General features: G+C 34.9%; 1 protein-coding gene across 1 annotated transcript; it reads right to left on the reverse strand.

Moving 5' to 3' along the window:
• Positions 1-5645: 5645 nt before the first annotated feature.
• On the reverse strand, positions 5646-20305 carry LOC129274595 (plexin domain-containing protein 2-like). Its single transcript, XM_054911379.2, has 4 exons — positions 20112-20305; positions 18181-18347; positions 10808-10939; positions 5646-9715 (listed from the first exon to the last, which is right to left on the reverse strand). The coding sequence occupies exons 1-4, from the start codon at positions 20179-20181 to the stop codon at positions 9638-9640; spliced, it is 447 nt and encodes a 148-aa protein (XP_054767354.2). The 5' UTR covers positions 20182-20305; the 3' UTR covers positions 5646-9637.
• Between the last annotated feature and the right edge of the window lie 2924 nt (positions 20306-23229).

Raw genomic sequence — 23229 nt, forward strand, 5'->3', positions numbered from 1 at the left:
GAAACAACAATAACTCACATTTGACTGATGTGTCATTTGCTTCCTTTTGCCAAAGTCGGGCAGTATTGTACATCTTTGTCTCCAGTGGTTTCCAACCCATTAATTTTCTCCACTCAATATCTCATCTACTTGCCTCATCACATGCTCAACTATATATTGGTCCTGCTTCCATGTATTCCCTCCCCATTCAATAGGGCACAACTCCCATTTTAGATAAATTTCCCCTCCCCAAGCTCTCTCTTTCCATTACCCCTCTCCCTCTGACTCTTGCTTTCCCTCTCCCAACCCCTCTCTGACCACCTCCATCGCCCCCTCTACCACTTGCACTCTCACCTCCTTCCTCCAACCCCCCCCCTTTCCCCTCCCCATTTTTTCTGAGGTTACATGTACTTCTCTCAAAATCTTGCATAATTCTGCAATAATGGAAACGCTAATAACATTAAAGTGAATGGGGATTTACCTGCACTCTTTTTTTCATTTTTCAGGGCTCTTTTGAGCATTTATTATTTTATTTCATTTTATTAGTATTATTTTTCATTTTTTATATATATTTTTATTTTTTTGGGGAAGGGGCAAAATTGACCAGGGCCCCCATGCAGTTTGCTTCTGCCCCTGCCCCTCTCCCTCTCTATCTCATCCTCCCTCCCAGCCCTATTATTCATAAAATCAATTGATAGCATTTTGATGATTAAAATCACTACTGAGACCGTCAAAGAAAATCATACCAGATATTCTATATTTATGTTTCTTTCGGCTGGCAGGTACCAAGCCAGCCTCACTACCATGGTTGCCCTGCAGTACCCATTAGCCTGTAGAAACAACTATGCCTCTCATCGTAGTCCATACATAGACATGTAATCTGTTTGAAACGATTTGGATAATTGAGTAGTATACATGTTCACGAGTGCCGCTGATTATCAAGCAGGGCAGTTACAAACAAAAATACAAAAAAATATATTTCCTAGATTTTTTTTCTCATAAAAGCGTATACTGCATTCAATGCAAATAAACACGGAGTTCATGTTTAAACCAGGATGTACCATGGATACATTGTTGGAATCTGCATTCAAACTTCCTTGAATTAATTTCTGCAGCTGTGAGCCTCAGGTGGCCTCTTTATAATTCCAACATTAAACTTCCTATACCTCTCAACATCGTCTTTCCATGGAAAACTGCCTCAACCGGCAGAAAAAAAATGATGAATTGGTATCGAGCGAATGTATCTTTCATGCGTCTCAGTAGTCCCCTAGCCTTTCAGGGCAAAATACATTAGTGAAGCACCGGGAGAGATATAACTTGTTTTTATCGACGATGTCCCAAAGAAAAACGATCATCTTGCATCGTACTGTATGTCAAAGAGAAAGACACCCAATTCAGATCCTTCATCAATGCCTTTGTTTCACTCTACTTCATAATTCTTGCGTAAAACAGAAAGAGGCTCTTTTCGTCTCATTATTTGCTCCTAGCAAACAACAAGGTGACATGCTTTCGGCTGGGAGCCCTGCGTGTGTCACTCAATATCATTTTACAGAAGTGTGCTTTTGTCACGTAGAGACGTGGTGAACTTTATAATAAACACCACATTTAACATGAAAGAGAAGCAAAAAGAATGCTGAGGATGTATTCAATCCAAATTTTCATCCAGTGGAATGACATTTAGTAGTAAAAAAATGTGGTTGGTTTCGTAATTTATAATCAACAAGGGAAAATCCCTTTATGACTTTGGTCTTGGTGGACTTTTGAACCCTGGACGTAGATTTACATCAAAAGATTTGAATTGAATCATTTGTGATTGAAAAATAAATCCTTAAGAATTAAATATAAATCTATAATTTGGTTTAAAGTCGCTAACCACGGGTGTCCAGGGCACCGTTGCGTGAAAGTTACTATTACCATGGACCTATTACAATAGGTCCATGGTATTACATTGTGTAATAACTTTGCCATCCAATGGTACATGTAAGTAGTAATGTGGCTCAACAGCCAATCAATATCAGGGATTCCAAGAAAGTTACCATTTATAAATGGCATAACCATAGCAGTAATTTTGATTCAATGGTACCCAAGATTTATTTCAACTCCCTGTAATAAGAGCGCAGTTTCAATTAAATGTTTGAGAATGGCAACCTAAAATGTAGAAGACAAATTTTTTAACTGCATTTCTGTCATCCTACATGCACAGATCTCACTCAAAAATCACTAAATTATGCCGGCATGCTGCCCACAAAAAAAGTTTTAAAATTGATGAGAATTCCTGAAAAAACAACCTCCATGAACACTCTCAGTCTCCAGCATTGAATGCATTAGAAAACATTCTATTTTTTTCATGATTAAAGCTTTAATAACAAAAACTTCTTGACTCAAAATTAGCACAAAAACACCCTAAAAGTACACATCAGACAAGAGCCGGATGCAGATGCATCTCCAAATCAAACAGAGTTTTGCTTATTTTTTTTCTTTGAATATTTGATATTTTATATCATAAAGCTCATATTGTGAAGTGCTTTCCATTCAATCTGAAGATAAAAAATTTCTAGATGATATTCTGAAAACTCAAAAATATTTCCCTTTTCCCCAAGACATTATCCCTCTCCTCCCCTTTTGGTTTATTTGTCTCTCTTTATTTTTCTATATCTTTCTTTTAACCATCTCCCTACAATCCTTAGCTTGTAATTTGTTAGCTAAAATAGTCTTTATTTGTCACCTTTTCCCTTAATAGAGCAATCGAAGTGGTGGCACTCCATTACTATGAATTCAAATTAGTTGAATTTTGTCTGCACATCTCTTCTTTCTTTATCTGCTACATTAGCAATTAAGAAATGTCATAGATCGTATGCAGTCCCTGGTGAAGGACAAGATGATATTGGCAAGCCTCTGTAGCTTCAAGCGGATCTCTCTCTAAATCCTCGAGAGATTCCAGTAATTGAGAGGAAAATTTCGAGATCTGTTGAGGTAGCGAGTGTTACAAGAGGAAAGGATCAAGAAAGGACATTTGAGAAATCAAGTACAGGTACTGCCATTCCATTTCAAGAAGGTAAGATGGGTCCAACGCATACCTGTATCTGAACTTCTGAAGTACAATATATATATGAGTATATAATAGATCAATAGGTACATGTATAAAAACGAAAATTAAAAAAATCTAAGATATGCCTATTGCATGCCAAAAAAAATAGTTGTAACTCCCTACATAAAAATCAATTTTTGTTTTGAATTGTGATTTTTATTTTGTTTTAAAATGAAAATTTGTTATTCTGATAAGAATCAATCATCATTTTATATTTCATTAAATTGACAAGAAGAAAAGGAGGGGAGGAGAATAGGGAGAAAGAGAAAGAAAAGGGAGAAGAAGAAGAAGCAATAGAGGAAAAGGAGAGGAGAATGGGGTAAAGAAAAAGAAAGAAGGGGAGGAGGAAAAGAAGGAGGGAAAAGGAAGGAGAAAGGAAGGGGGAGAAATGGAAGAGCAAAAGGGGAAGGAAAGAAGGAGAGACAATGGGGAGGAGAAAGAGAAAGAAAGAGGTGAGAAGAAGTGGAAGAGGAGGGGAGAAGAAGTGGAGGAGATGAGAAAGAGAGGAGAATGGGGAGAAGAGAGAGAAAGGAGGGGGAGAAGAAGAAAATGAGAATGGGATGGAGAAAAAAAGAAAGGGAGAAGTGGAAGAGAAAAGGAGGAGAGAAGAATGGGAGGAGAAAGAGAAAGAAAGGGTGAATAAGAAATTAAAGGAGGAAAAGAAGGAGAGGAGGATGGACAGGAGAAAGAGAAAAAAGAAGGGGAGAACAAGAGGAGGAGGAAAAGGAGAAGAAAAGAAGGAGTAGAATGGGGAGGAAAAAGAAAAATGAGGGGGAGTATAGGGAGAAAAAGAGGAGAATGGGGAAGAGAACGAGAAAGGATGAGAGAAAAAAAGAATGGGAAGAGGGAGTGAAGAAAATATTGAGAAGCTGAAGATGAAGAAGAAGCCGATGCCAAGGCAAAGAAGATGGAGGAGATTTTATCTAAAAATACAATTATATTAAATTTGTAGGTTTAAGAGTACAATTATCAGGCTACCATTCTCTTGAATTGGAAAGCAAGAGGAAACCAACTATGTGAATTACAGATAATTTTTTCTTCTAAATCCACTACCGTCTTTGGCTGGTCTCTTTAAAGAGAGATCTATCAAATCCTCGTAAATCTCATCACTTAATGCTACCGTATCCTCTGACTCAAACCAACATTCACTGAAAACCAGAAGAGGTAAATCGTCTCACTTCGCTTTACGAATTCATGTTAAAATGTATATGGTCTTACGGTTTCTCCAGCAGGCTGTGCAAAATTTACATAAAACTCATTTATAAAATTGAATGCATGCATTCAAACGACTACATGTACAGTATATGCTGCTGATACGTAAATGACAGATTTTCATTAAAAACAGTGTCGCTTTGACAATGACATTGCAGTCAGTTTCTTCATTTTCTTGTCAAGTATTATAATTTATGGGTTAAAAGTAAATAAAAAATTCAAGTAAATAAAAAACATCATACATGTATTAAAGAGTGACAGTAATATGCATAGCATGCGGAAAAAGATTAGCTATAAATTGACTTGATATAAACATGGAGTTTGTATCAGAGGCAATCGTGCACAAACCTTTATTTTGCGCTTTGCTTGGCACATGCTACATAAGAGATAGGATTTATACACAGCTGATTGGATCGAGGATCGTGGAAATTCATCAGGGATTAAAATTATGCTGATTTTGAAATGTCTACGATCAGTCAAACTGCAGCAACTTAAGGTACATGTATTCAGCTTCAAATTCAGCTGCTGTTTTAGCACAACTAATGACATTTCAACAATTCCCTTGCATTTTACTTACTATTATGCATGTTTGTTCAAAACATTTTTTAGCTACGATGTATATTCATGCATTCATTGTTTTCTTGAAAATTCACTGCGCTTCTCTTTGCATACAGAGGACATTGTGCAAGTTTTTCATAGAAAAAAATTATGACACTGATGGATTTCCATCGAGTTATGATTGTTCGGATCAATCGTAACTCTTTGTAAGACGGGGCCCAGATTGAATTCATAGTATTTTTAAAACAGCATTGGTACTATCCCTTAAGGACGTTCCACAGTTATGTTTGTGCGCATTATGATCTGCGCATATTTTAAACTCTGCGCGCTGACGTCACAATGGATGAACAAGTGATTAATTAGCTGTGAGTATGAGCTGAATTTTCTCATCAACTGCACTCTAACTGCAGATCCGATGCGTTATTTTATGAAGCTAAGAAAATAGAATTATTCCATGGACCATTTTTTAAAATATCTCTACAGTTTCAAAATACTTTACTCTGCAGTGCTGCCAAGAATCACGAATATATCCCCGAGTTTGAATAAATGGTAGAGTGGTTTTGATTTTTTCTTCACATAGATACAAAGCATTCGGCGCATTTTTGGTGTTTTAAAAAGCACATTTGCTCTAATAAAAATGCTGATAGTTTGAAAACAAGCACATGAACCCCTATTTTTTAACGTTTGTACCTCTTAGGCATACCTTCCTCTACAACTTTGCAAATTTTGGTGAAAATGACATGGATTTTGAATAAAGTGCAGCATTTATTGTACTTTTGTAGTTTGTTATTGATATTTCACATTTTTTAGATTGGGTTTTTGTTATCTTTTACGCCATTTTTAAGAACTGACAGTGCTGTTAGACTTAAAATTGCAAACAAATAGCACTATAAATAGATTCTCCATTCTAACGATACAATTATTAACTCTCTTGCGAAATTTGATGACTTTTTCATGTATTTTGACTGAGTAATAGAGATTTAAATTCATTGTAGTAATCTTGCGAGGTCTAAAAATGCCAAATTATTTTGAATGCGCAATTCTTAAGAACATCAATTTGGGTGAACTTTGAAGCTCTATAGCAAAAAATCAAGCACATGGACCTATGTTAATTTTTGCATATTTCGAATATTAAGGTTCTAAAGTATCTATGTGCAAAGTTTGGTGAAAATGACATGGATTTCACTTTAACTGTGGAACGTCCTTAATGCAACTTTTTGCAATCAAATACAAAAATAAGTGTGAAAGTCACCTTCCCAAATGTAAATCGATTACTTATTTTCATGTTCATATCTAGAGATGTTAATATATGGAACCGGGGGACGGGGCGGGGGGGGGGGGAGAAGCTCCCCTTCCCATTTTTTTGCCAAAACCATACATGTACATGTACAAAACAAACTACATGTACCATCTGACTGTGATTTGTTGTATGGTCAACCCCTCCCCATGGATTCAAAAACATTCCAAAGCCCCTGTATATTATTGTATAATTTCTTATCATGGATTTGAGAGTGAGAAATTATAGAAAAAGGAAAAATGCTATTTTGTAGTGGGATCTTATTATCAAAGAAAGATTGAATTCTGTCCTTATTCCATATCATTAAACATTGCATAAAAAGTTCAAACTCATCAATATTTTAGCAGTCAGATGCATCAGCCTTATATAATTTCTCTTCAAGAACGAGATTGAAGAAATGCTCCCTGAATGATTAATTGGAATTCTTCGTTTAGAGCAAGAACGCGATCTTCATCGGCCCAGCGCCACCGTAGCTTGCGGCACTTCTTGACCCGATACTTGATCTATTATGAGCAGAGACAGCTAGGGGCAAGGCTCAAAATTTACAATTCCATGGCAGCAAACCATTTGGAAAATTGGTTAGAACTATATCCCATTAACTCATAAAGCATGGCGACGAACGTTTATTTTTATTACAATTTCCAAAATAGGAATCCATGTTGCATAAAATCGTTGCTGTTTGGCTGATGTTGAAGTCAAGAGCGTTTCTATGGTAATGGTGACCTTTAAAAGGAGGTTAACATAGGCATTATTATGAATAGCTATTATCCATCATAATCCATGTTCTATCCAGGCTAATGCTAACCTTTTGTTTTCTGATTACTATTCAAAAATTGAACTGCCAATATGCAGTTCTTTTCCCTGTTCACATGTAAAAATTAATGAATAGTTTATTAATCCCTTTTCAAATAATTGTGAAGGGTATTAATAAAGAGGGATTTTTCTTTCTACTACATGTACCTGGTTCTACTTACTTTTGGTACACGTACAACACCTAAAATGTACTCGTGTTCATAATCATCCTCTTTGAACTACATGTATATTTTTCTTGGATCTTTTTATTTTTTATAAAAAAAACATCAAGTTCCAGTTTACCAATGTATAACATGAAGAGAGTCACTGGCTTTATTTAAACCCATATTCAAAGATTTATGCCCTAATTAGAGAAAACATATTTCATTATACATGTACTTTTTCATTATGGTTAAATTTTTACCAAGATATAAGAGGAGCAAGATGGCAAATTAATCAATCATTTCTAATTGAGCTTCATGTATATTTCTCAAACTAATTATATTTTGTGCACTGAGGTAATCCAAGCATTCCAGTTTTCATATGGCATAGTCATACGTCAAAATTTCAATTGGATTATCGTAGGAGATATTAAAGTAAAAGAAAAAGATTACACTCACATGCTTCGTTGTGATGTTATGACAAAAATCAAGAAGTTTATTTACAGGTGTATCAATCAATTTCTTTTCAATTTCAACATAATTTCCATGCACTACAAATTCAGCCTCACTGATAATGTTTTCTTAGAAATTGTTTTGATTTGGGGATAATTTATTTTTTCTGAAACAAAATGATTATCCTTTCTGCATTCATTTTCTCTCTGTCACGACCCCCCCCCCCCCCCTTCCTCTCTCTTTCTTTTTATTTTTCCTTCTCTGTGTACATTTCTATCTGTTGCATTTATCCCACTTTCTGATGTTTTCATAGAATGTTCACATGTTCTCCTTTTATCATTTATCTTGGTCTTTTTAGAAGAAAAAAAGTCTGTAAACATTTACATGTACATGTATGTATGAATAAATGCACCAATTTGAAGAAAAACCCAAGATAAAAATCTGTGAGTTATATTGCTTTGCAAATCACACAGAATATATGTTAAATACACATATTACATTCAGCTACTACATGTAGTAGTACTTATTATTGAAGAAAATGCCTCGACAATGTGAATTCAAGATCTGCCTGAAAACCTGTCATCGCTGTCCAGAGCCATTGTAAACAACTGAATCATGAAATTTGCCACAACCAAATCAATGGCCAGTAAAATCATTTAAGAAAATAAAAAAGAGAAAGCGGAAAAGCAGCAGACAAGTGCGAAAATGACGATAATGCAATCAAAAGCCTGAGCGAGGAGAACGCTCTCCAGCGAACCATACAGACATACTTCGCCCACTTCAACATAATTTTTTCCCGACACACGTTAATAGCAGTCGTGAGTGGTGCCTGCACGGATGACATCCGAGACAGTATCTCGTGACTTTTGCCTCTGTACAGAGCAAATTTATAGGCTTTTATGTCATCTCGTATTTCATGATTTCTCTGAGTTCTTTATAAATTGAGGGAATGGAGAGAACAACTCTGATTTAAGCTTGTTGAAACATTGGATGATGTTGACTGCAACTGACAAGAAGATAAAATTTGGCTTCAGGGGGATGGGAAATATTATCCAGTGAGCGTGATCATTATCGAAAATGAAAATAATATCAGACCCTAAACAAGCAGTAGCCCCGATCTCCAAGTTTCTCATTAAGTCTAGAAAGAAAGCATCCTGAGGCATGTTTTTTTTTCAGCAATATTTCATACTGTGTCTTTCTTTCGTTTTTTTTTTGGGGGGGGTTGATTACTTTATTATAATTTCCTGCTTTCCTAAGTTTGAACCTGAATTTCAAATGAAAGCTAAACCGTTACATCACATGAAGTATAAAGATCATCATTTTCACTACCCTTCATTGTAAACCATAATCATTATTCAATAATCAAGTGCTATTATAAAAGTATTAAAAAGTAATTATTCTTATGATTACGATTATTATTATGATTATTTGCCTAAAGGCTACCATACGGGCTAGGGAAAACACTGGGTTTATTCTGTAAAAAAAAAGGCAGGGGATAAAGCAGAATCAAATCTACAGTTAATTATGACCAATTTTAACCCTGGGGGAGGATAGAATTCCCACTACACTCTAAATTCCAAGGATTAAACAAATAAATCCAGATAGGCAGCAGATAGTGACCAGCCAAGTATTAGGTTTAGATTTAAACCTTGTTGATTTAAATATGAATCTAAAAGATTTGAATTTAAATTTTTAGAGATTTAAAAGTTAATCCTTAAGAATCCTTGGACTTTAGAGTGTAACATTTGGTGCAAAGTGATTACCATCAGTATAATTATAAATTGTTTTATCTGATTTATCATTTAATCATCATAAGAACCCTAATTATCATCATTATCATTATTATCATTACACAATACCATCATCATCAGAAATATCAAATTTTCAGATACAACAAGAATTGAACAAAGTCAAAGATCCATCTTTCCTTCACGTTTACTTCCCCCTCTTTCAACAATCTGTCAAAATTTGAAAATTTCTCTCTCTCTGTTATGCAATCCGTCTCTAACAATCACTCACTCTCTTTCTCTCTTCCTTTACATGTATTCTCAATCAACTAGACATCAGTTCAATTTCACAGATGACTTTTAAAAATTTCTACTTACCCCCTGTTGCGATATAAATTTTAGTGATGTTGTGGCCATAAAACGGAAACTGAAAAGGCAACCGGACCTCCTGAATATCAAACATAAACATTGGAAATTTGTCATTAATGTTGTTTGAATGATGAAACAGTGAAAATTTGAAGATTGAATGCAAGTTATGACTTTACAACTGAGATCAATTTGGTAATTGATTGAATATAGATTTCTCACAAGACTCTTTATTGTGCATGGAGCTTATTCTCGCTCTTTTTTCTTTCTTTCCTTCTTTCTTTCCTTCCTTCCTTCCTTCCTTCTTTCTCTTTCTTTCTTTCTTTCCTTCCTTCCTTCCTTCCTTCCTTCCTTCCTTCCTTCCTTCCTTCCTTCCTTCCTTCCTTCCTTCCTTCCTTCCTTCCTTCCTTCCTTCCTTCCTTCCTTCCTTCCTTCCTTCCTTCCTTCCTTCCTTCCTTCCTTCCTTCCTTCCTTCCTTCCTTCCTTCCTTCCTTCCTTCCTTCCTTCCTTCCTTCCTTCCTTCCTTCCTTCCTTCCTTCCTTCCTTCCTTCCTTCCTTCCTTCCTTCCTTCCTTCCTTCTTTCTTTCTTTCCTTCCTTCCTTCCTTCCTTTCTTCCTTTCTTCCTTCCTTCCTTCCTTCTTTCTCTTTCTTTCTTTTTTCTTCGTTTCTTTTTCTTTTCTTCTTCCGTAAAAGTTCTTCTCCTTTCCCTCTTCTCCTCCTTTTTATTCTTCTTCCGTAAATAGTTTCAGTGATATAGGGCATTCTTCTACCTCCTTACCTTTCTTCTTCTTTTTCCTCCTCCTCCTTCATCTTTCTTCCTCTTTGTCCACTTCTTCTTTTCCTTTCTCATCTTTGTTTTATTTCTTCCTATTCTTTTCCCCCTTTATTTCTTGCATCCTTTCTTTCTTAATTCCTGTTTTGTGTGTGTGTGTGCCTTCTTCTTCATATTTGCTTCATAATTCTTCTTCCTCCTCCTCTCACTCTTCTCACTCATCTCCTCCATCTTTTCCCTTTCTAAAGGGGCTATCACAATCGCTCTCACGATCATTTGCGATCATTTGGTCACAATATATGTTGCACATAATCGCAACGGTTGTAAGCAGTCGCACCACCAATTGTGAAAGGGGATTTACAATGATCAATTGTTGTATTGATGAAATGACTAAAAACTTACCCCCGCTGTAAGATGGCTATTAGATAGAGCATCATGAACATCTACTACAGTGTACGGACTACCCGTTTCAAGATTCTGAAAATATTCTCGACCATCAGAATAAAAATTTGATGTGTAGTAGTCATGATTATCCTGTAGCATATAGAAATAAAAGAAGAAAAAAATTACATGCTTTAGATAAAATAACGTTGAATAAAAATTTGAAATCCTTTTGTGTGCCTTCTTCTTTATAAATTTTTGCTTCATAATTCAAGTGCCGTGGTGTAGTGGTTCTGACTCTTGCCTTGTAATCAGAGGGTCATGTGTTTGAATCCTAGCATCCTAGCATCCTTTGGCTAGGCGTCATTCCACACTTTGCCACTCTCTCCCAGCTAATAATTGGGTACCGGTAGGAAACAACCATCACTGTGGCTGGTCTAGCAAGTGTACATGCCTATTATTACAAGCTGCTAAAAAGCTATGAATCCAGTGAAGTGGTAATAATAATTGTGAAGCACTTTCAGCAGTCGTAGATTGACAAAGTGCTGTATAAAAGCCAATTATTATTTCACAGCCAATACTGTACATGAGGCTTGCCAGATCAGCCTTAGAAAGGCTATTCATCCCAACAATGATAAAGAAAATTCAAACACTTGAGAATAAATGTGCTGATAAATTTATAGAAATAAGAAGTCAAAGAAAAATACAAATTTCAAGTTTCATTTATTTTCACAAGACAGATTTTATATCAGCCCGGACAATGTTATCAGTGTTATGCTTCTTTTCTTAGGATGGAATTTTAATATTAGGCAGTGATGCTGATGGAAAAACCAACTCTGAATTTGTATACATGTAGACATATCCAAAGTTAAATGGCAAGCGTCAAAGCCAAAATACAGGCACTTCTGCAAAGCTATTTTTATAGTTCAATGCACTCGTTTCTATGCATGTATATGTATGGACAGCAGTATGGGCTTTATTTCATTATTCACAACTACATGTACTGTACTATAAAACAGACCCAATGGGGATCCATCTGTCAACCAAAGTAAGTACTAACAAGGTCAGAAAGACGCTTCTAGTTGGGAGAATGAGATCGAATGAGCGATAAAGGCATCTACAGGGAGATAAAGAGGGAAGGAGATGCGGTTTGAGCCTTGAGAAAATAACACGTCAAGACTGAACATGGACCGAAGATGGTCAGCGGAATTGATGAGGGAACAGAAGCGGCAGAAAGGGACGAGTTCACCGGGATTCAATATGTTGATATAGCTGCGCCATGGCAACCAAAAGCTGCTCAGCGTAATTAAATCTGAGCGAGACGAGACATCGAAGGTGATAAGGAGAGTGACGATCTGTCGTGACAGGCCTCGTCCACACAAAAGTACAACATTATACCCCTTTCATAAACCTATCCTCCAATTAGCCGCCTAATAGTAATGCGGATAATTCAATAAAAATTGCATTCACAAACTCCGAAAATTATCCGCATTATTTTTACGAGCGCCCGTCCTGAAAAAGGCGGATAATCGTCATCACAACTGGACATGCCCCCTCCCATGCGGTTGTGTTGGAAAAGGGTGACCTTGTGACCGCACCATGGCAATTATCCGCATTATTTGGAAATACGTTCATAAACTCAAAATCTTGTCCCGATGCTGCTATTATGCGGATAATGGCAGCATCAAAATAATGCGGATAACTCTGGTCCTCCTCCGATTTTACGACCAAATTATGCTGCTATTAGCCGCATAACTGGGTTTATGAAAGGGGTATTAGTGACCATTTTATCAAATAGCATCAAACATACTTTGTCATTATCTATTACTGGAGAACATGTACAGAGGTTCCTTTTCATTTCCAGTGTTCACGAACAACGATACACTGTCAGGTCAGTTTTAAAGTGGTACTCTACAATGTACATGTACTGTACATATAGGTTGAACATTTGATCTGAATAAATGAAAGTTTACAGAAATCGGAGAAATGTATCCATAATGGATGAAAAATAATTAAGTTAAATAGGAAATTCAAATGAATAATTTTCTTGAAATACTTCTGTACAGGTATGTCATTTGTCATGATTGTCATCATGAACATGCAAGGAGAGAAAGATGTTCACACATTTTTCATGAAATAACCATGATTCCATCATAAATGTAATTAAAATGAGAGGGGGAATGTCTATAGTATAAATGCAGATAAAAGGGTAACTCAAGACTCGGGCATTTGCTTGAAAATGATGAATACTGTACCTCTCAAATATGGAAGTAAAATAAAGTGCCCTGAAATTGTTGGCTTGTACAGTACAGGTCAGTATTAAAGCCTTTTCTTGTTTAGTTTTATGAAATCCACATTAATCATATTCCAAATTCATTACAATTATACGCAATGTGTTAAAGGGATATGCAAAAGTAAATTAGGCCATGTACTGTATGCATACATGTATAATTTCTTTTATTCTACATTAAAATATATTTCAAGTACCAGATCAAATTAGAGAGAAAAAAAATCTGGGTGTTTTATTTGTTTTGCTTGTTTGATTTTTTAAAGAACATAGGGTTTTCCCCCTATGGCTATGCCTACCTACATGGTCTGTAAACCCTTTCTAAAACTCTTTGAGCGAGCAGGAAAGTTCTACATTTTAGTACATTTTTTACTAGTAAAGCAGGATGTATGTATTCTAAATAGCATTGAATAATTTTTACTATTTTAATAATTATCAGTTAAATTCCCATTTTCATTGTGAAAGAGGCAATGTGTTCTTTGCTTTCTACATCTTTGCAAAATAACCAAACAGGGTACATTCCCAAATACATGTACATTGAAATCACTTTGGAAACTAACAATTATTGTCTCCCCTTAAATTCCCAAAACAAGTGATTCCTTTTAGTATTTTAGGGGCAATATGTTTGCTTGCTACATTTTTGCACAATGACCAAGCAGGATATGTAGGCCTGACTCTGTATTATTGTGCACTGAACAGTGTCAATGGGGAAATCTTCTTCCCAAATATATGCACTTTTGTAATGCAAACCACACAAGCACATTGTAATTCCTGTACGAGTGAGTTATCACAAAGCATTATGCATGACTAACATTTTTTTTTTATATAAAATTTTGCAGAAAATCTTAGAACTTATATTTTTTACATTTTTATACACAATCTACATGAATTCAAGAATGAGACTGTACATATCAATCAATTAAACACAACATTGCATACTACACTATAACATGTAGACCTATTTCAAAATTTAATTTTCATGTACATGTAGATCTAAAATTGTAACTTTATCAATCTTTTTCTTTTTGTCTTCACAGCTTCACCATGTGTATGCTTCTTTAATATTCCCTATTAGGTGAATTTTGTTATTTATCTCATCTTCACGACCCTCTCCCTCCATGTGAACAGTCACCAAATTCTCTCCAAATAAAAAAGACATACCGGTACATGTATGATATGACAATAATCATGTAGTTTGTGCATGGTATATTTTTGTCTACTGATTCTATTCAAAGAAATTATCCATATATAGCATGATACAGTAATAAATGCACCAATGGATGTGAAAAAATTAATGCTCTTTTGTATTCAGGATTTTTTAAAAACTTTTATGAAATTATATAAACCAAAGTAGGGGAGATCAAGGTTAGTTGGAACGCGGGGTAAGTTGAAACATTGTAATTTTCTTTAATGCCTTTAATTAAAAATTTATGCAATACTGCCCTCAATTTATTGCTATTATCAACAGCCATCCACTATATTACAGACAACACATGTGCAACAAGCCTGGTGAAGTTAGAAAGGAATTTTTGTTTTTTCACCTTCTGAGTAATATTTTGCTCTTTCAATTTTTTTTTATTATCTCAGAGAAGTTAATAGATCAAGTTGGCCTGTTTGGGGGTATAATGGACACTTGGACCAAGCTACAAAATAAGGTTATTAATTTGCCATGGTGATTATTGATGAAGTCCCTTTTTTGTGCTGTAAGCTTATAAATGTAAGCTTATAAATGTCAAATGGGCATCTGGGGTTAGTTGGAACAAAATTGAAGGGGCTACTTGGAACATGTCCAACTTACCCCAAACATAATTATGAATAAAAACATTGGATATGAGAAAAAAATGTATACAGTATTTCACACTCTTCTGAACATGTATTGTATACCATGCTTGTTTTGTTTCTCAGTCAGGTCTGAGTGTGCATTTAAGGCCTATTGTAGGCCCCTAATGCAATATCAACTCTTATCACACTGGGGGGGGGGGGTCAATTTGAGCCCCCCCCCCTGGACAAATTTCGTCACTACGCCGTCGCGCAAAATTGCTCAAAAACGTGATTCCATGTACAACCAAAAATCATATGTATGATTATTTTTACTTTTGTTGGTTCAAATGGACTTATTTTATGCTATAAAAAGAGTCCCTGACAAAGTTCATCGGAAAAAACAATAAAAAACAAAGGTTCGAAAAAACAAAGAAATGCAAATTTAAAAAACAAAAAATACATAAGAAATTATATTTTTTGGAATTTTTGGAATTTTTGGTGGATATTTGTTATAAAGGTAAAAATTTATACTCTCACCAAAAATTAGCATTCTACTAGCTTAATAAATAAAAGGCAAAAACATACCAAAAAAACAAATTAAGGGCAAATTTCATATGCTTAAAGTTATTTGCATAATTAATTAATTAAAAAAATATAAAAAATTAATTTTTGTAATGTAAATTTTACATGAAATTGCTGATAGTACACTTAATTGCATGTAAAATCAAACGCACACAAATAAGCAGAATTCTACTACACAGTCGGCTTGCGTGAGTGGCTGTATAATGGAAAACATAAAGTTCAACAAATCCACTTTTAATATTTTGAACTTGAAAAAAATAAAGCAAGTAATATTACGGTTGTAAGTAGTTGTAGTATAATTCTTAATTGACCATGCAGTGTTCCAACTCACCCCATACCATGTTCCAACTTACCCCATACATGTATATGGGGTAAGTTGGAATGCTTTCAATGGTCTTGTTCAAGGTGGATTTTTTCAGTAACCATCATAGAGTTATGGAATGGATGTTATGGAATACATTTGAAGCCCAGATATGCTTCAAGCTGATATATTGTTTCTCAAATAAAAATCTATTTGGATTTTACAGCCATTGTTGTCAAAAATGTTCCAACTAACCCCGATCTCCCCTACGTCATGTATACATACATAGTATATCACTCAGTGTACATTGGAATAAACCTCAACAGCTAATCATATTAACCATTGTCAATGGGACAATCCGGTACCAAGCACGGTCTAGTAGACAATAACAGGATAGTGCTTCCATACATGTACAGGTACATGTACATGTACCTATATACTCCAATGATTTAGTCTGTCAAAAGCTTTGAACTATTAGTTACTCCCATCCTTGTGACCCTTTCCCTCAATGTGAACAGGCACCAAATTTGCCCATTGTTTTTGGCAGGGGTCAATATTTCACAAGCTTGGGCTTCATTTGGTCCTAACCATTTTGTTATTAATATGCTTTGCAATTGATTTATATCTTATATTGGTTTAATAAAATGAATTGAAATGAATTAAACTTTTGTGTTTACATTATTTAAAAATGTATACATTACTTTCTCAGCCATCAAAAATCACTTAAATGTAAAAAGAACTAGTCTACATCATACTGTACATGTACTTGTGAGATGTTTTTTTAGGGTATAAAAGTGCTGATTTTAATAGTTTATCGCATGAGAAATTACATGTACACTTTATAAATACTTCTTTAAAGATTCAATTACCGTAATTCCCCCTGATGCATTCTTGTCATATTTCTGAGGAAACTCATTCAAGCGGCATAAAATGAAAACTCATAACAAATTTTGACATTGACAGTTTTGACTTGCACTTACTAAGCATTGTTGAACTCAAGCATGAGACTGTATTGACATTGTGAGTCATGCATGAAGGTACATACTGCCTATTAAACACCAAGACATTTCAAAAGATATACCCTCAAAATTTATACATCTCCATATACATCATATTCAACTTTGATTTCATTATGGGGTTGCATTAGATTTTTTTAAAAACATGTAAATTTCACCTTTCTATAAACTAATTGTAAGTTCAGTACCAGAAGGCTACTTGTACATCTATATTTTACAGGGAGGACCTTGTTACAATCACTTGAAACTGTTTGTACGATTCAGATCATACAATTAAATTTTAAACAGGGTTAAGGCATACATGAAAGCGGCCAATAAGAATCAAGATTCCCATGATAAAATAATGACAAAGTTTAATACCACAATTCGATTGCTTGAAATGATATGGATAAATGTCTTTCTGAAGATTCTGGCACCTAACTCTGTTATTTCAAATGTTATGGTCCACATCACATTAGGTTGTGAATATGAAAACCAATGCAATAGGTCAGCACTTGTAATTTAAAATCTGAAAATACTCAGAACATCAGAAAATGGGTAAAAATGAATGTATCCAAGATCTTCAAAGACATGAACTAATCTCCTCTACACACAAAATCTTTTTTGAGATTCAGATTCGGATTAAAGTTTTAATCATTCAGCTTTCAAATTCAGTCTGAAACTATAAAACAAATATTGTGTGAAAGATGCAATATAAATTACATGTATATCCAATTTATAAAAATTTACAATTCACATTTACTTCAATACAACCACTGAAAAACTAAAAACACTTTCTAAAACTTCTCAAGCATGGAATTGTGCAAAATCATAAATTTTCAATAGACCTATTAAACTGAAAAAGGATAATAAATCAGATTATCACGTGTTTTTCAAGAGTAAACATGGAAATTCAAGTCAATGAAACTTTTAGGTTATTTCAAAAAAGAAAGTCTGCAACAAGTGACTGCAATGCACAGGAAAATGTTAATCCAGGGAATAATTTTCCTGGTATTGCATCGCAATTTGCTCCACAATTTTGAAAGACTGCTATGCATAAAGACTTTTGTATAGCATATTTTTACATAGGACTGTACATTACTTAGTTGAGAGCTTTTCTCTTTTGACCAAAAATGCTATTCAAATTTATAAAGCAAAATTATTCCCTGTAATCTGCAAGAAGGGTGGGCAGTTTCCTGTAAACTATATTTCCTCCTCTGGTGCAAAAACTTGGACATAAAATGTACAAGCAGTACTGTGAAATACTCAGAAATTCCAAGGAATACTCGGATAGTGGAAACATAAGGGGAGAATTTTCATAACCAAATATTCCACGATTTCCACCTACAACTGTTACAAGCTATTGAAATCCTTGCATCCGATTGGCTCAGAGCAAAATAAATTATCATCAGTGAAAATCACTTTAGATGCTTCATGAAACTCCCATCCCCCATTGATAAGTACTTACTTCAATAGTAACAGTGTCAATAGGCATTTCAGTGGTGTTGGACGGTGTCTGTCGTCGGTATCTCATTGCAACGTTTGGGACATTTTCCTCTGTATTTACTTGTACATCTGCTATTAAGAGGTTCTTCCACCAAGCTCTATTCACTGATTTGTAGGCAGGCTGGTCATCTATAGAATAGTCAATTAATTATAGTTTAATACTTGTTAGTGTATTTAAAGTTATTCTGGTCTAGATTAAGGGGCTTTCACAATTGCTTGTATGATCGTTCGCGATCATTTGGTCACAATATATGTTGCACAGAATCACAACCGTTGTAAGCAGTCGCAGCCCCAATTGTGAAAGGGGCTTTATTCATGTAGCAAAATAGAAAAAAATCAACTTCAATTAATTCAATTAAGCACGTACTAAAAGTTACTACCTATGGTAACCCGACTGCATTATAGTATCACATCTTGTTTCTCAAATTTGCTACCAATTAAGTAAACAAATTTTATGGTTAAATTAAAGTCTAATTTGATATAGTGCCTGACCATAGTCATAGATCTATATTTAAATATATTGAGATAGGAGAATAAGCAAAAAAGACAAACATATTCAACAAACATTGATGCAAATTTTATTTTGTGAAAAGACAATCTTCTAATGTTAACATTAGGCCTAGATCTAATTATAGAACAGGTAAATACAATTGGGAGTAACTGTATAATCCAATGTAATGATCGATTATGAGAGCATGGATACTAACTGTAGCGTGAGAACAAGGAATCACATACACGATACATTCACATGACATTGGATTCTAAAGGTTAACCCAACAATTGTAAAGACTAAAGTCATTACAATCAAATTCTGGGCAGCTTCATTATACAAGTGCACTAGTCGACTATGTCTATGAACATATTACACCATGATCATAATCGACTCCTACTCATCGTAAGCTGCCCAGAATTTGATTGTAATGACTTTTTACAATTGTTAGGTTAACCTTTTTAGAATCCAATGTCATTTGATATAGTCTAACACTAAAAACAGTCATTAGACGTCTCCAGTCCAGATACTAGTATGGTCGGGGGTCCTAAAGCTGCGCGGGTCCTAAAGCTACGCACCACTCATAGCGCATGCAGTTTTTATGGCAAATGCGCACTCTGTGTGTGGAACTGTGACTGCAGAGTGACGAACGATTCCTAATCAATTTTTTCTACAGAGGCTGCAGTAAATCTCTAAATGCAGAGAAAACAAACAACTATTTGGATTTTTGGAGTTATATTCGCTTTAATTTCATTTTATCCTATAATAATGTGAATATATTTTAGAAATTGAGGCACTGGAAAAACTATTCTTTTGCATGATAAATCGAGTGCGTAGCTTTAGGACCCCTTCTACATCGGGCGGCGAAATCAAGAGGTGTTCGGAAAACACGGCGGGATTTTCGTGTTAGTGAGTTTTGCGATATTTTCTTTTTGGTTAATGATCTTTATAATGTTTGCCACAAATTAGTGAAAGATAATTTGTTGAAATATTAAAATTGGGATAGTTTTTTGTTGTTTGAAAACAAAGTGCGTAGCTTTAGGTCCCCCCATCATACTACTAGTGAGTCTAATGACGTGTAATCATGGTAATGTAACGTTATAATATGCAATTCCTTATTCTCACCCTAGTACAGTTAGTATTTTAGTATACATTTGCGCTAGTTTGAAATCATGTTCATCAAAACACAAATAATTTAGAATCTTGGCCAAATAGGCAGAAGCCTTCTTGGTAAACGCGCTAGTCATGCTAGGGTTTGTCGCTGGAGCCACACACCGTGCGTGGCGTCTGTTGCCCCATCATGGGATAGCTCCGGGGTAGTGTTTGTTCGGAGTCGACTTCAGCAGCAGCGGCACTGTACTTTCGTTTTCCACTCGATTTTTTTCGTTCAAAAATCAACTCACCTAATCCTTCACACAAATTAAGAACGAGGCATAAACTGAGGATCGCTGTACAAAGTGAGATTCGGGCCATTTTATGCTACTCTTTAAGTGGACTGAGAAGAAGGTTTCTGATTTAATAACCAAAATTGGTAGACAGCTCGAGATGGCTTCCGAATTCCTCTCCTATTCGAATTCATCAATCGGAATTTTATAATGCTGATTTAGGTAGTGCGCCACATGCGTCGGCGCGGCTTTTGCTTTTGCTATTGCAATAGCTATTTTTCGTGGCGCCACCGAGGCGCCACTTCGCAAAAAAGCAACTTGCAGTTCCATGCTACAAAGGAAGTAAAAAAGAAACGATCGATATACCTATAAAAGGAATTACTCATGAAACAAAAATAAACCCGAAGAGTTGAGGCGAAACAGGGAAAGGAAAAGGGAAGAAATGAGAGTGGAAGAAAAGAATAGAAAGGATTAGGATCAACAGAAGAAAAATTGAAAAAAATAATAATAAAAAAATTAAATGCGAAATGCAAAAAGTGCTCCACAGCACTGTTTGATTCTCCTTAATTTTTTCCCTTTTTTGCTTTTCACTTGACCCTTCCTTCTTTCTTTCTTTCATCACAGAATATGTAAATGTTCCATAATGCATTGAGGTAAAATACGATACATGTTAACTATTCATTACAGTGAAAAGGAAAGGTAAAGGATGTGTTCTAAAAATAATAAAAGGCTTGTGAGGCACACCTAAAAAGGCATAGAGGCCTGCAGGCAAGGTAGCCTGAATACGAAAAAATAGCTATAGATAAAAGAAAAGAACACAGGGTTGGAGCAGGAAGCTGAAAAAAGGATACAAGTAAAGAGAAGAGAGAAGAGTCATGGAGAAGGGGGTAGATGTAAAAGGAAATAAAAGGGAAAGTGAAAGATAGGAGCGAAGTGAATATGAGCTAGAGAAGATGAGCAAGAGAGACTGGATAAAAATATGCAAGTATATAATAAAAGGAGTCATTCCTTAAGGTCAGACAAACCCAGCACAAAAACAACAATACCCTGATGTAATGTACATATAAAAAATTATTCAATGTGAGCTTGTAGAAAAGACTTGGAATATTTTTTTAAAATATTTAATGAAGATGAGTTCTTTAAGTAGGATGGCGTATTATTCCAAAGCTTTGAACCATTCACTGTGATCGAATTTGAAGAAAGCATGTTTGATTTCATGAATGGGGTGCGGAGATGTTTATGTCTTGTGTAGTAAGAATGAAATGAGTCTGCTGTAGAGAGAACATGTTGTCAAAAATATGGGGTAGAATATGTTTGTGGTATTTATACATGAATAAAGCCGTTTGGTATTTAACAATGTCTGGAAGTCGTAAAATATTCAGCTGCTTATATAGAGGGGGTGTGAAATCTGCATGCGTGAGAATGCAAATGACCTTCTTTTGGAGGATCAGTGTACGGTTCAAAGCTGTAGAAGATGCTCTGCCCCATAATATGTTTCCATAATTTAAGTATGGCAAAAACAAAGTATATATATTATACAGTACATTAAGTGTTTTTAAAGGTAATACATGCGACAATTTATAGATTATACCACAATTTCTTGACAAGACTTGATTAAGACTGTCTATATGTGACTTTTCCAATTTAAGTTCTGGTCAATAATCACACAAGGAAATTTAATGAAATTGACTCTCTCAATAGTAATCGAATTAAGAGTTATATCATTATTTTTTATTAATTCTTGATGAAGGCCAAAATTCATGAATTTTGTTTTTTGAATATTAATAGAGAGTTTATTAGCTTGAAACCATTCTAATAAATTAGCAAGATTAGTGTTAATATCTTTTGTGAGTTTTGCAGAATCTTTGTTATACTAAATATTAGGTTTGTGTCATCAGCATATAAAACAGTGTCACAATGTGTTAAAGAATGACTAATACCCAGCCATGGCGTTATTTCCTTCAGCAAGGAATTCATCCACAGTGTGCTGCACTCGACCCAGGTGAGGTAAATGGGTACCGGCAGGAAATAATTCCTCAAAAAGCTGTGTGCACCGAATAGGTAGCCTAGCTTAGCCGGGTAATAATAGCAGGGCCCGCTGGGAGAACAGTTTTCGGAACTGAAGTGGCTACCCTGGGTAAATATACCTTTATTATTATTATTATCATCGTTCACGTATACAAGAAAAAACAATGGGCCAAGGATTGACCCTTGCGGAATTCCGCATTTAACAGATAACAGAGGGGAGGAAATATCAACACAAGTGAATTGTCTCCGCCCTTTAAGATAACTTTCTACAAGATCCAGGGCGGTACCTCGAATACCATAGTAATGCAATTTTTTAATCATGATATCAAAATCTAGGGTGTCGAATGCCTTGGAGAGATCAATAAAAATGCTTGTACAAAGTTCTTTTTTGTTCAAGGCATCCGACACCCTATTTATGAAATATAAAAGTGCATGTTCAATGGAATGATTTTACAAAAACCAAATTGGCTCGGATGTGATAACTGATTTTTTTCAATAAAGAGTGATAATCTTTTATAAATAATTTATCAAGTATTTTGGAAAAAAATGGCAGGATAGAAATAGGTCTGTAGTTATTTACTTCGTGTTTATCACCCTTTTTGAAAATTGGAATAATTTTAGAGACTTTTAATTTATCGGGAAAATACCTTTCTTTAAACAATGATTAAAAATATAACATGATAATGGATCGGCTATAGAAAAAAGTTACATGCTTTATGACTTTTGACAATATACCATCAAAACCACTTGAATTTCTATTTTTCATGCTTTTCACATGTTGAGTTATTTCACTGGGGCTAGTACGGGAGAGGAATATTGAGTTGGGTAAATTCATATTCAAATAATCATTAAAACATTTTTTGGGGATTGGAATATTTCTATTACGTTCTGGACAAATATTCTGAAAGTGTTCATTGAATAAGTCAGAATTTTTTTGTTTATCCTGCTGGGTTACATCACCATTACATAGTACATAATTAACATGTGAACCTGCATTTTTGTTAAGTGCATGGTTTATTATTTTCCAAGTTTTTGTTGTGTGACCACATGCAGTATTCAATGCATTATGATAATATTGTCGCTTACTGAGTCTAATAAAAGAGTTTAA

This window comes from Lytechinus pictus, chromosome 13, assembly GCF_037042905.1.
Source record: "Lytechinus pictus isolate F3 Inbred chromosome 13, Lp3.0, whole genome shotgun sequence".
Classification (NCBI taxonomy): Eukaryota; Metazoa; Echinodermata; class Echinoidea; order Temnopleuroida; family Toxopneustidae; genus Lytechinus; species Lytechinus pictus.

Bases quoted from the DNA above. Each gene is read 5' to 3' on its own strand.
- LOC129274595 (XM_054911379.2), bottom strand. From the start codon at position 20,181: ATGGCCCGAATCTCACTTTGTACAGCGATCCTCAGTTTATGCCTCGTT. The intron at 18,348-20,111 runs GTGAGTTGATTT...ACTATTCTATAG, and splicing joins TAATTTGTGTGAAGGATTAG to ATGACCAGCCTGCCTACAAA. The intron at 10,940-18,180 runs GTAAGTACTTAT...TATATGCTACAG, and splicing joins TTGACACTGTTACTATTGAA to GATAATCATGACTACTACAC.